At 37.4% G+C, this 13,961-nt stretch overlaps 1 protein-coding gene across 3 annotated transcripts; it reads left to right on the top strand.

Moving 5' to 3' along the window:
• The first annotated feature begins 3,329 nt into the window (after positions 1-3,329).
• baiap2l2a (BAR/IMD domain containing adaptor protein 2 like 2a) lies at positions 3,330-13,677 on the top strand. Of its 3 annotated transcripts, none has more exons than XM_026916069.3 (14): positions 3,330-3,599; positions 4,441-4,516; positions 6,044-6,130; positions 6,902-6,963; positions 7,842-7,877; positions 8,011-8,091; positions 8,177-8,308; positions 9,831-9,929; positions 10,022-10,079; positions 10,182-10,389; positions 10,924-10,989; positions 11,067-11,214; positions 12,355-12,395; positions 12,512-13,677. In XM_026916069.3, exons 1-14 carry the CDS (start codon positions 3,546-3,548, stop codon positions 12,585-12,587), a joined length of 1,224 nt encoding a protein of 407 aa, XP_026771870.1. In that variant the 5' UTR covers positions 3,330-3,545; the 3' UTR covers positions 12,588-13,677. The 3 variants fall into 3 exon arrangements, with proteins under 3 accessions (XP_026771870.1, XP_026771869.1, XP_026771868.1); XM_026916068.3 differs by having other exon boundaries at positions 3,332-3,599; positions 7,842-7,913; positions 11,070-11,214; XM_026916067.3 differs by having other exon boundaries at positions 3,333-3,599; positions 7,842-7,913.
• The last annotated feature ends 284 nt before the right edge of the window (positions 13,678-13,961 follow it).

Consider the following 13,961-nt stretch of genomic DNA (forward strand, 5'->3'; position numbering starts at 1 on the left):
ACCTAGTGCAAAACAAAGGGGGATGGGTGTGGAATGGTCACCGTTCCCTTGGTGACAGTCTTGAGTGACAGTTGTCCTTCAGCTGAACCACTGGTTAAACCTTTGTGTGACCCAAGCACATTACATTTCTAAGTAATTCACTTTAACTCTCCAGTTTTATTTCAGTTTGGGTTACAACTGTTGAAGCTGACGTTATCATAACCTTAATATTTTAAACTAACATTAATCATTCAAATTCAAAATGTTATTTGCTTTTACTTTATGTCATTATATCCTTTTTGACCAATCTTCTTATAGAAATATTATACCAATATGTCAATTCTTCCTAGGAAAAACAATTATTATACCAGCAAACTCAAAATTGGAGTAAAAATGAACAAACTATAAGTACTTTGTAATTGTAGGCTTGGATTATTTTATTATATAGCTTAGTGTTTGTTTACTGAAAGACAGACAGTGAAAGGACAAATTAATCAATAATTTATTAATTATAATATAATTAATTATTATTAATTATAATAATTTATTTATAACAGGGTTTTATTTATTTATAAAATAACACCACAGATCCTCAAGAAACAGTAACAAAAACATAGTGACAGAAATGGACAGACCTTTTTTTATTTCTAGGAAAATGCTTTTTACACATCTTTTGATAATTTTATGATAATTCCTAAATATGATCCAACATACAAAAAATACAGTTTTACGTTATAGTATTACTGACTGAGGTACTGATCCGGGAAGTGGTCACATGACAAAAGAACAAACGACTCGAAAGACTGGAGAGATGAACTAATCAATTCTCTTTCCGGCTCAGACTGCATTGGTTAAGCATATGGGGCTGTCACGTCACGAACGAACGCCTCAAACCCGAAGACAGAGGTGTCAGATAAGAGGTGAGGTGAGCTAATCATAGACTAAAGATCCAGGTAAACAATGAATTAATGTTTTCTGTTTCTAATAGCATTATAGTTTTGTCTTGTTTGTAGTGTGATCAACATTTGCGTAAGTAGTAGATGTGTTAGGGAGGTAACACCTAACATTTTAATTATATTTTGCTAAAATGAAACTTCCCATCACTACTGTGGGCCCACAAGCACGTAGCCCGACCAGTAACTGTGGGCCCACACCGTCACGTGACTCTGAGTAGGCATAACTGTCAATCATATCTGCACTCAACCAATCGTCTTTATCTATGCTAAATTGAGACTGGTTTACCTTTATATCACAACTGACAGAAAACCTTCTTTTCTTGAAAGTGATTACATTCTAAAAATACGCATATGACTTGAACTAGTGAAGTGACTTGTGGCCAAGTATGGTGACCCAGACTCGGAATTTGTGCTCTGCATTTAACCCATCCAAGTGCACACACACAGTAGTGAGCACACACACAGAGCAGTGGGCATCCTTTTTTGCTGCGGCGCCCGGGGAGCAGTTGGGGGTTCGGTGCCTTGCTCAAGGGTCTCACCTCAGTCGTGGTATTGAGGGTGGAAGAGAGCGCTGGTCATTCACTCCCCCCACCTACAATCCCTGCCGGACCTGAGACTCGAACCCACGACCTTCAGGTTCACCTTCGGGTTGCAAGTCCGAGACTCTAACCATTAGGGGTTTAACAAAAATATTGCATTAACCATTTAGGAATTACAGCTATTTTCACAACTTCAAAAGTACTTGGACAATTGACTGATAACCTGTTTCATGGACAGGTGTGGCCTGTTTCCTTACTATTTCATGACAAATTAAGAAAATAAAAGGTCTGGAGTTGATTCCAAGTGTTGAATTTGCATTTGGTAGCTGTTCATGGAAACTCTGTATATGTGGTCCAAAGAGGTGTCGATGCAAGGGAAGGAGGCCATCATTAGGCTGAAAAACAAAACAGACCTATCAGAGAGATAGCAGGAACTTTAGGAGTGGCCAAATCAATAATATGGCACATTCCTAAAAAGAAGGAATGCACTGGCAAGCTCAGCAACACCAGAAGGCCTGGAAGACCATGCAAGATATCTAAAGTAGATGATTGCAGAATTCCTTCCTCGGTCTAGACAAGTCAAGAACACTCTGGAGGAGGTAGGACGTATCATTGTCAAAGTCTACAATCAAGAGACTCCTTTGTGAATGTACATGCAGATGGTTTACCTCTAGATGCAAACCACCGGTAACACTAAAGAACAGAAAGTCCAGATTAGACTTTGCTAAAAACTTTTAAAAAAGGTATGACCAATTCTGATGCAAGATTAACTTGTACCAGAATGATGGGAAAAGAAGAATATGGAGAAGGAAAGGAAGGGCTCATGTTCCAAAGCATACCACATCATCTGTCAAACATGGTGGAGGCAGTGTTATGACATGGGCATGTATGCCTACAAATAGAACTGGCTCACTGGTATTTATTGATGATGTGACTGCTGATAGAAGTAGCAGGATGAGTTCTGAAGCATATAGGGCTATACTTTCTGCTCAGCCAAATGCTGCAAAACTGATAGGACAGCACTTCACAGTACAGATGGATAATGACCCAAAACATACCATGAAAGCAATCCATGAGGTTCTTTAGACAAAGAAATTAAATGTTCTTAAATGTCCTATGACTTCAACCCAATTGAGCATGCTTTCCACTTACTGAAGACAAAACTGAAGGCAGAATGACCCACAAACAAGCAGCAACAGAAGGCAGCTGCAGTAAAGGCCTGGCAAAGCATCTCAAGGGAGGAAACCCAGCATTTGGTGATGTCTATGGGTTCCAGACTTCAGGCAGTCATTGAGTGCAAACAATTATTAACAAGTATTAAAAATAATCCTAATATGTATGATTATGTTAATTAGTCCAATTACTTTTGAGCCTGTGAAATTGGAGGGACTCTATAAAAAATAGCTATAATTCCTAAATGGTTAATGCAATATTTTTGTTAAATCCCTTGAATTAAAGCTGTCTACACTTCAATCACATCTTGATTGCTTCATTTCAAATCCACTGTGGTGGTGTACAGAGGCAATATCACGAATATTGTGTCAATGTCCAAATACTTTATGGACCTGACTGTATGTGGAATGACACTGATGACAAACAGACTGTATCACTGATGACATCAAGGCGTTTATTTAACTTGTACAGTAATTTCATTCAGTTTCTATAACAAATGATAACACATGCCACTCACACACACACACACACACACACATACACACACACAGAGGAATATTTTACAGCTTGGACAGGATGATCTCTCTGTTCCAGGTGGTTAAGTCCACACCCACACCTTGTCTGTCCTCCTCTGTTCAATAATTCACAGCTAAGTGTCAATAACTCACACACTCTCTTTCTCTCCCTCTTTCTCTCTCTCTCTCTCTCTCTCTCTCTCTGTTTCTCTCTCTCTCACACACACACACACACACACCCACACACACTCGCACACACAGGTAGATACAGAGGGCAACAGTTCACAGACGACAAACAGTGGACGGCTATTTGTCTGATTGGTTATATATTGCTTTCAGGACATTGTTTACTTGTTTGGTTTTCACAATAACTGAGCTGCAAGATGTCAGGGCTGAACAGTGACCAACTCCATCGCTCCACATTGGGAATATACATGGTGAGTCGGAAAACTTCATGCCTCACAATCCATACCCACGATTTGTATAATTAGTTACATATTTCACAAAGTGCTATGTTGTTGTTAATATAATGTATTCAGTTAAATTTGTACAATCTGAGCAAAACGCTATCTTTAAAATTGTTGGCAGAATCAGGTAGGACAGAAACAGTACACTCTTAGAAAAAGGGTACTAAAGTGTACCTTTCCTTGTTCCTGGGGTGGTACCATTAATTTTCATACCTTTAATATGTATTTTTCACAAGGAAACATGGACATAGTGCACCTTTAAAAAATATTTAAGGTACATAATTGGACTGTAATTACCTTTTAGAATAAAGCTTGAAAGGAACACTTCATGCAGCGTTCTAGTTTCTAAGATACTTTTAGCACTTTTAGGATACTTTTAGCATTCTAGCTATATGCAAAAAGTACACTCAAGGGTACCACTCCAGTAACAAAGAAATGTACAGTTTAGTGTGGGCCTCCAATGAACAGGGTGTGTAATAGTGATAGTTTTTTTTTTTTTTTTTTGCTAGTGACACAAGAAATGCCTCTGCCACGAACAACACTGTGATTTAGTGACTATAATAGAACAGGTGGATCCTGCCTTTGGTCTTCTGATTTACTGATGCATCCATTGTAAAAGCATCTATTATGTGAAATGTCTCAAGCCAAGAGAACATGTACAGTACAGTTCTGGTTGAAGTGTGTTGGCTACTCTTTTGGTGAATCGTAGAACAATTGTTGCAACTGAAACCCCATTCTGACATAGAGAAAATGTGACTGTCAATCTCTCTCTCTCTCTCTCTCTCTCTCTCTCTTTTTCTCTTGCTCTCAGACTCTCATGGACCAGTTCAACCCCAGCCTGCAGAGGCTAGTGGCACTAGGGAATAACTATATTCAGGCTTTCCAAGGTAATGAAACTGGTGTAAGTGAGAGGTGTGTGAAAGCTGGGAGTTTTGAGTGGAATGGAAGGTGTGTAAAAGACTAAGGGTGAGCAGGAAATACATGAAAGAAGCTGAACTTTGGCTTCCGAACAGTTCAAAAGGAGCCACAGTAATACGTGTTAACAGTTCACTGATATATGACACACAACAGGTAATAAAGATGTCTTTGACGTACATGGAGCAAAGATGAAAAGGATTTTCAAACAGTAAAAATTAAAATACACCTTAATTAACATGAACAAATAATGAACTTCAGCATTAATGCACTATTAGTAACATCAACAAAATAACAAGTACCTGTATTAATTGATGTTTTTAAAATAATACACCTAATATGTTAATTAATAAAACACCTGTATAAACCATGGTTTATCCTATCCATAAGTAAAATTTAGCCCACAATATGAATAACACCTTAGTAAACACGGTTGCGACTGCTAACTGGCAAAATTCACAACTTGAAAATATCAATATTTACACCTGGAGGCCGGAGTTCATTTACTTACCAACATTTAGTAACATGCGATAATTGAATTTATGTTAATAAAATAAAGTAAAAATGGAATATTATTAAAAATATATCCTTTTCATACCATGTTTTTTTTAAACACTTGATGTTAGGATTGTGAAGAATTCTATGAGCATGTTATATATATTAATAAATATAACATGTTTTAATATTTCTGTAGACAGAAAAAAATGAAAGGCCCTTAAATTTCTTCCTTGTACATGTTTTAAGATGGCACTCATTGCTAAAGTTCAGGTCATATTCTTGTTAACAATGGGTGGAAAAAGTACAGAACAATTGTACATAAGTGAAAGTATGGGTAATGTGTTAAGTTTTCAAATACATAAAAATGATATAAGTTAAAATATGTGTCCTTACTTAAAAGTACTCTGGTATTTAAAGTAAAAAAAATCTTCAACTAGGCAAGACATGTTTTGTAACATGGTCTCACACTTAATGACACTTTGCATTCAATTTGCATAAAAGTGTAAAGCTGGGGACAGAGTTAGCATTCATACATTTCATTTTCTTATGATTTCATCTGTAAATATAAGATCAAATGAAATCTAACCACATTACCCTCATTCATTTGAATTAAACAATCATACAAATTCATGAGGTTTTTTTTTCCATTACAGTAAATTTAATGTATGAAGAGCAAATGAGAATAATCAACAGTCGAGCAACAAAAACAAGACGATTAGTTTTGGCACCCATACAAATCCATACAAATAAAACACTTTACTGGATGTTTTAAATATAGTTTAGAAATAACGTAAAGGTTGAACATAGAACAAAATCCACAAGAAGATCTAGAAATTACAACGTATTTCCTCATGGAAAGATGAATGAATAAGAGTACAAGTATTCATTTTTCTTGCAGGTTTGTATCTTAGCTGGTATTTATGATCTCTGCTCATATCATCACTCATAATGTTGGAGAGTAATAATGTATACTAATAATAGTACATTCTGTATGTGTGTAGCTCTAGCTGCGACCAGCGAAGCCTACTTTAGTGCTCTTGGTAAGATGGGTGAACAGGCCATGCAGACTATGTCATCCCATTTACTAGGTAAGATCTTTTTCCTCAACAATTTTAACATTTTATTCTTTCCATATTGCTAAGCAAAGCTGTACACAGTGGAGTATTTTACACAATGAAGTGTTCACATTGTACAGCTGCCACATTGTAATCTCTCTAAAGCCTAATTGACTGCCCTAGTGGACTGGGTGGGGACTAGTGCTTGTTGAGGTATTAGTTGTCAAAGCCCAACAGTCCACTGAGCTTTTAAATAGCACACACACTCTACTGAGCTCTGTGTCTTTATTGCTGCTATTAGCTTTGTGACTTTCACACACACTGATAGGGAACTAATTTTATTCATTATTTCATTCACATGGCACTTTTTTCTAAATCCTTCTCCCTAGATGAACATGGGTGTGTGTGTGTGTGTGTGTGTGTTTACTTTGGAACTCATCGTATAGTCCTTAAAATTTGCAATGTGTTTTTGTGAATTGGGTACCTTTTGCAGAAAGAGAAAACACACAAAGAGAGAAAGGGAGAGAGAGAGAGGGAGAGAGAGAGACAGGCACATGTGTGTGTGCAACAGGACACATGTGTATGTGTGTGCATTATAGTGTTGTGCTATCAGGTAATGGAGGTGACTCTGTGATCATAAATTATAAATGATATCTGACCAACAGCTGCGACCTTTAAAAGTCTTACTGCACCTGACACACACACACACACACACACACACACACACATGCACAGACACACAGACACACACACATAATTCTTTTTATTCATTTATGTATGAATGTACAATGTGTGTATTGACAGGTGACATACTAATAGAGATTTCTGAGAGTCAGAGAAGACTTACCAGTGAAGTGGCAGGGGTGGTAGGTTTCTTTTGCTTTCTTTTTGCTTTCTCTTTTCTTTTCTTTTCTTTTCTCCAGACTTCCTCTATACTCTACATTTACATAATGTGTATACATGTGCAGAAGTGGAGAGTACTTAGGTAATTGCACTTGTATACACTCACTGGCCACTTTATTAAGGATGTCTCTAGAGTTTACATACAAAAAAAAAACATCCAGTGAGCAACAGTAACTCAAGATAGACTTCTTATAGAATAGAAAAGCATCTCAGAATGCATAACACATCGAACCTTGAACAGCAGAAGACATCAGCTTCCACTCTTGTCACTGAAGAACAGGAATCTGAGGAACTGCCACTCACTGGATGTTTTTTGTTTTTTGCACCATTCTGTGTAAACTCTAGAGAGAGTGTTGTGTGTAAAAATCCCAGGAGATTTGCAGTATCATAAATACTCAAACCAGCCTCTCTGCCATCAACAACCATGCCACATACATTCTGATGTTTGATATGATCATTACCAGAAGCTCTTGACCTGTATCCACATAAATTCATGCATTGTGCTGCTGCCATATGATTGGCTGATTGGGTAATTGCATGTATGAGTAGGGGTACAGGTGTTCCTATTAACATGGTCAGCAAATGTAGTGATATTTAAAATTTTGTTTGATTTATGCAAATTAGATCAGAAAAAAAAGATATGAGTGCTAACCTCACCTCTAAACAATAACCAAACATCCTCACATGAACTGCATTGTGTAAATTGTGATTTATAATTTTAGTTACAATCATTTACTTTTTACTCTTCAATATACTTACCCAAGTGTAATTTTGACTACTGTACTGATTTTGCCACAATACTTTTTTCATCACTGTGGTGTTGTGTATATATGTATTTTAGTTTCGCTGGTTCCATAACGAAGTCCTCCAGGAAATGGTAAACAACAGCAGGCAGGATAAAGACTACATATTTGTCAGTAACAGTTGCACAATCATTAACAGCAGTAAAAACTATCAAGAAATTTGAATGGTAAAGATTACTTGTTGATGTTGTCACATCATTTCTCCAGGACAGTAAGAGGCGCTATGAGATGGAGGTGAGGAACCAGGCAATGGCCCTGGAAAGACAGCTGAAGAGAGGGGGTTCACATGTGAGTCTATATGTAAGCAGTGTTGGTATATAAGTGTGTGTGAAGGAAGATGATAATAATACCAATGCCATGTGGGTGTGTGTAGGATGCTAATGAATATGTGCAGTTCCTGAGGGAAAGCCAGAGAGAGGCCCTGAAAGAACAAGAGAGAAGATTTCGCTTTCTGGCTGAGAAACACTGCGGACTCACTCAATCCTTCTTATATCTCATGACCAAGGTAAAACTTTCTCAGCTTTATGATCATTATGTCCCGACCAAGGGATTTTACAGAGCAGCGCCTGAGACTCTGAAAACTCTGATGTCCTAATGTTAAAGCTACAATGAGCACAGGTTCTAACCACCTGGAGTCTATTAGAAAGTTTATAAAGTTCATAATTTCTGTGAGTATGGTTGCTGTAAAATACTGATTTCCAATTCAAACATAAATCTGTCTCATATATGTGTTTATATGGGTCTCAGAATCAGTGTAGTTACCTCTTAACAGGGGTGAATAGTACTCATTTAAGTGAAAGAATAGATAATTTGTCAAAATCTGACTCAGTTAATAGTGAAAGTAGAAAAAGTTTCTATTTTTTAAATGTACTCAAGTATTAAAAAATGTTAAAAGTAAATGTTTTAATCTGCTGGAATTAATGTAATATCATGTTTTTATGTGAAAAGTAACTTACTTATTACTTATCTAAAACTATTAAAGATGATTTTCATTTTAAAATAACTATGCAGAAATAATAAATCAGTCTCTGTAAATTTGCTGTTCATGTGCACGACTAACTCTGCACAGTTTGCTAATGAATTAATGAATGTAAATAACCAGTATCTGCCATTAGGTAGTATTTGAAGTGAAGTGACGTGACGTGTGGCTAAGTACGGTGACCCATACTCAGAATTTGTGCTCTGCATTTAACCCATTCAAGTGCACACACACACTCAAAGCAGTGGGCAGCCTTTTTTGCTGTGGCACCCAGGGAGCAGTTGGGGGTTTGGTGCCTTGCCTCAGTCGTGGTATTGAGGGTGGAAGAGAGCGCTGGTCATTCACTCCCCCCACCTACAATCCCTGCTGGACCTGAGACTTGAATCCAAAACCTTCGGGTTATAAGTCTGACTTGCTAACCATTAGGCCACGACTGCCCCTTGACTTACTGCCTAGCCAATTATATTAGCTACTGGACTTGATGTTAGTCTAACCTGCTGTTAGCAAAGAAATAAAAAAAGCAAACTTACTTAAATATAGCTAGGTAATGCTAGCAAATTAGAAGAATTTACCTCAGCATGCTGTTTCAAATTAGATGGACACCTCATTAGAGACAGCCCATTTTTTAGTCTTTGCTCACTCTATTTTACTGACGTAGGGCCGGGGTGCTCATCCTCAAGTTCAACACTGCAGTCTGGTGGCGTATCCATATTCAGATGCACACAGATAGCTATAGATCTAACTACTTGAGAAGGTCACTGTAGATGAAAAATTGTCACAATTCTTGATATATATTTTTTCTACATTGATGGACTTTATTGGATGCAAAACCTAATGATTGGATAGTAAACTGAGCCCATTCGATTAATTTGTAGCGTACTGTCATTGGCACTTTGTGATTTGTATTGAGTATTTTGAAGGTCTGCTTAAGTATAGTACTTACATATGGTAACAAATAACCCCTGCCACCCCTACCTTTTAAGCTCTCACTGATCACCTGAGCAAAAGGGCAGAACTACGCTTCATCATTCTCATTTTGCCACCACAGACAGGGAACACCCTGCAGCAGAGAGCAGAGGGTTGGAGAGAGCAGGTGAATCAGACAAGGGGGTCCCGTCCAGGCACTGCATCCAGACAAGAAGACAAGGTGGTGAGAAGGTTCATAACTATAAAACAGTTTTCATAGTTTTTGAATAGACAAATGTTGTTAATGTTGTTACTTTCCCCATTTTTGGTCAGGCTGGTGATCGAAGTCAAGCCTGGGCAGAACAGCCTCTAGGCAGAGTGCCCTCTAGAGGTGAGACTACAGAGCACAAGCAAAAAAAAAATTCTTTGTTTGTAAAATAAGCTACATATTATGCCTTGATTCCTGTCTGTCTGTCTGTTTCTCTCTTTCTAGGGCCATCCCCCCAACCGACTCGATCCCGCTCCAGCTCAATTGGTGAATCCCGTGGATCAGGTGGCGGTAGGATGATGCGAGCGTTGGTGCCACACCCCCCCTCTTCTAATTCCACCCTCTTGCCATTCTCCAAAGGAGAAACCATTAGAGTACTTGTGCCAGAGCCCCGAAATGGCTGGCTGTACGGTTGTTCTGAGAGTTCAGCACGGTGAGGAGAGACGATTTAACTGAAAAATCGTATATATACAAGGAATAATGTTGATTATTTACCTACAACAGTGTCATAAAGTTTCTTTATTTCTCTTATATGACAGCAATTTTGCCAGTCATTAAAATCTGATTAAAGAACAACATTTTTTTCATCAGTTTATAGTTACACTTGACGTTGTGGAATGTCTGTGAAACAAGTTAGTTCCTGTTATCACTTACCTTATAGTAGCTATAAACAGTCATTCCCTCACCAGCCTCCCTTTTTTCTCTCACTTGACATTAATAAGACAAAAAAATGCAGCTTGTCATGTTACCAAGAAACCAGAAAGCACAAATTCCCATGGCAGAAATCGTAAAAAACACATTATTGAGTCTGTTTATTATTAGTAATGTATTATAATAATAGAAGTCCCTTTGAATTAACTGTTACATTAGAAATGATGACAAATTTGAACAAGGGCATTAACTTAAAAATATAACAATAGGTTAATGCATATGTAAAGTAATTATGCTTATGTATGTTTTTTTTTAGACAAGGCTGGTTTCCAGCTGCATATGTTGGTCCAATGGAAGACACATATAGACTGCCTGACCTCAGGTGAGGCAAGGTCTCAAAAGAACACAAATGGCACAGACAATATCATTTTTGTTCTTTACCTTTGACTTCCCTTTCAGCAGCGGCTTATTTAGAAGCAGTATGAGCAACCTTCTTGACCAATCATCTAGCAACAGAACAAATGCACCTCCGCCTCCTCCACCACCACCACCTCCAAGCAAATCGAGCAGCTCGCGCCCAGTCACACCCACTTCTTTTGAAAACAAAGTAAGTGTAAAAGAAATGGGCAAAGGGTACAAACTAAAGATTATGTTAAATTAAGGATTTTAATATCCATGAAAATGTAATGTAAGCAATTCAATGCCACAGAAGCTACTAAAATGCAGTGGGAACATTTACCCTTATAAAAAGAAATGTCAGGAACATCACAAGTGCAAAAGTCACAAGTAGACACAACTAAAATTTCAGTATCTAAGTTTCTATCTGTGTTGTCATAATTTATTAAATGAATTTAACATTTATTTAGCCAGAATGTACCATAACATCATTATATTGTCCAGCACTGACAATTGGCACGTTAGTTGGGTATCATGATATACTGTAATAATTTATATATTGGACAGTAATGGTTCAAACCTTTGAGCCAATTAGTGACACCACAAACTAAGCTCAACAGGAAAATGACAGATTTGACCCAAATACCAATCTTTAAAAGGTAACATTAAAAAAAAAAATCACAAAGTTTCCACGTTCTTTACGTTTCATCCACCTTTCACATTTAGCAGTGCTGTTTGCGTTCTAGAGCACTTTTGTAATTGTTTGAAAATGTAGTCAAAGTGTATGTTAAATGTTGCCGATAAAGTGTGATGCGTGCCGAACATTAAGTCTCAGTTCACTGCTTTGGCCAGCAGAGGCACTGTGGCAAAGTTCTCTTCTCCATGACACCTCAGCCGTCTTTCTGGTGGATGCAGGGTGGCAGCTCCAGCTGCTGAGGGTCTGTTTGTATGTGTGTGTGTGTGTGTGTGTGTGTTTGTGTTGTCTTTGCATGGTATATTTTTCATGTGTTTCTAATGCTGGCCTTGTAATTTCAGAGCAAGGTCATGTTGTTTCCTTGTTGTTACTTAGTGTGCGTTTGTGTGTGCATGAAAAGCTGTGAGACACCAGGTGTCTCACATAAGATGGCTGATGTAAAAACTGCACAATTCTGCCTCAGGAAAAGAAGAATCCCCACAGGGTGAAGACAAAAAAAATTGGTCTGTGTGGCATCCCACAAATATCAAACCGATCAGGACAAGGAGACATTTTTTTGCACCTGTCAGTCATGTTATCTTACAAGTCATGGCTTTGGAAGGAACATTGGTGGTATTTACTAATTACACCTCTAATGTTTTATCCTTTCTCCTGCAGAGACAAGATAACTATGGCGCTCGACCAGAACTTTTCCCAAGGTACAAATAAAACCAAATAAAGTATTTTAACACAAGAGTTGTGTGTGAAAAAATCTTTTGTTGACCTTTCTCTATTTAATGTAATTCCTCAACCCTTTGTGTTTGCATTTTTTCAGAGGCACAAACCCTTTTGCAACGGTGAAGCTGAAACCCACCAAAACCAACGACAGATCAGCTCCACGTGTAGGCTAACATATTCAACCAGTGAGAGCTGAGAGACATCAAAACACAGCCCCATCAGAGTGCAGCACATCATAAATCAGCACTACGCATGCTGCAGACTGAGCAGCTGTAATTGACTGCTTCAGATGTTGCTTGCTCATATTCCAGCTGGAGAATGTCTACTGAGAGGAAAATGACATTGAAGGCTTTTGCTAGCTCAAGATATGAGCTGTAAATTCTTGCTGTACTTAGAGAGAAAGAATGACAGAATGAAAGCCGAGATGGGGCTTGGAGGCAATTGGGTAACCTGGTTTTAATTTTTTTATCCATTTTTTTCTGTAAAAAATAATTTAATTGATTTGATTATTGCCTGGAATGTATATATGGTAGCAAACAATAAAACATTTTTATAATACATCACTGGTTTTCCATAGGGACACTTTAGCCTGAGTCTATTTCCAGAGACCCATCCATGGCAGAGCAAAGGGATATTTCACTTACCACTTCGTACCCTTTTGGTTCATATACAATGTGTTTAGTAATGATGGTGAGGGTTACAGTATCTATGGCAGCAATTCATTCACAGGGACTTGTATATTGGATGATCTACATAAGATCAAGATCAATAATAAATAGATAAAAAAAAACCATGCTGTTATTTAACAAAGAAAATCCTGAAATTGTTGAAATGGTAAAGGTTTCTGTAAGGAGACTTATGGAAGGAGTCTCCAGTGTCAGTGCTTAGTAGCAGTGAGTATGTTTGCCACTATGGGAGAGTCTTCAGGGCAGAGCAATTTGTGTTTTCCTGTAACATGAAAACCTGCGTTGTAACCATTGTTCTATTCTACAAATGTAAAAGACCGAAAGACGTGTGATTGATCATGAAGTGTGATTCATTAATAAATTAAAATTTGTAATTGTTGGCAAACTGTTGTTCAAAAAAAAAAAGGGAATAAAACACCTTAGGCCGTGTTATGAGAAAATAATCCAGTCATTTTTAATTCCTTTCTTGCTAGCTGTTATTTTATGAATTATGAATATGAGTCATTTTATGAATTGCTGTGGTTTATCTGTGTTATGAGTCCTTGACTTCCTTAATAAAATAGTCATTTTATTATCATTTCCCTTGTGCAATTTAATTTTTACTGAAACAGATGTTCTGACAGAACAGTGTCTTTAAAGGACAGTTATTAAGATATTTGACCTTGTATTTGACTAACTGCCATAAGTATACTCAACTTGAGTTTTTGCTTGTTATTTGTTCGAGCCATATACTGACAAAAATGGTTTTCCATAGGATATACCTTGATAGGATTTCTGACAGGATTTGTAAGTCATATTCATAAATGTTAATAATACTACCTGGTAATGCTAGCTAGATAACCTGACAAAATTTCTGACAGA

The sequence above is a fragment of the Pangasianodon hypophthalmus genome, chromosome 13 (genome assembly GCF_027358585.1).
Source record: "Pangasianodon hypophthalmus isolate fPanHyp1 chromosome 13, fPanHyp1.pri, whole genome shotgun sequence".
In the NCBI taxonomy this organism is placed as follows: domain Eukaryota; kingdom Metazoa; phylum Chordata; class Actinopteri; order Siluriformes; family Pangasiidae; genus Pangasianodon; species Pangasianodon hypophthalmus.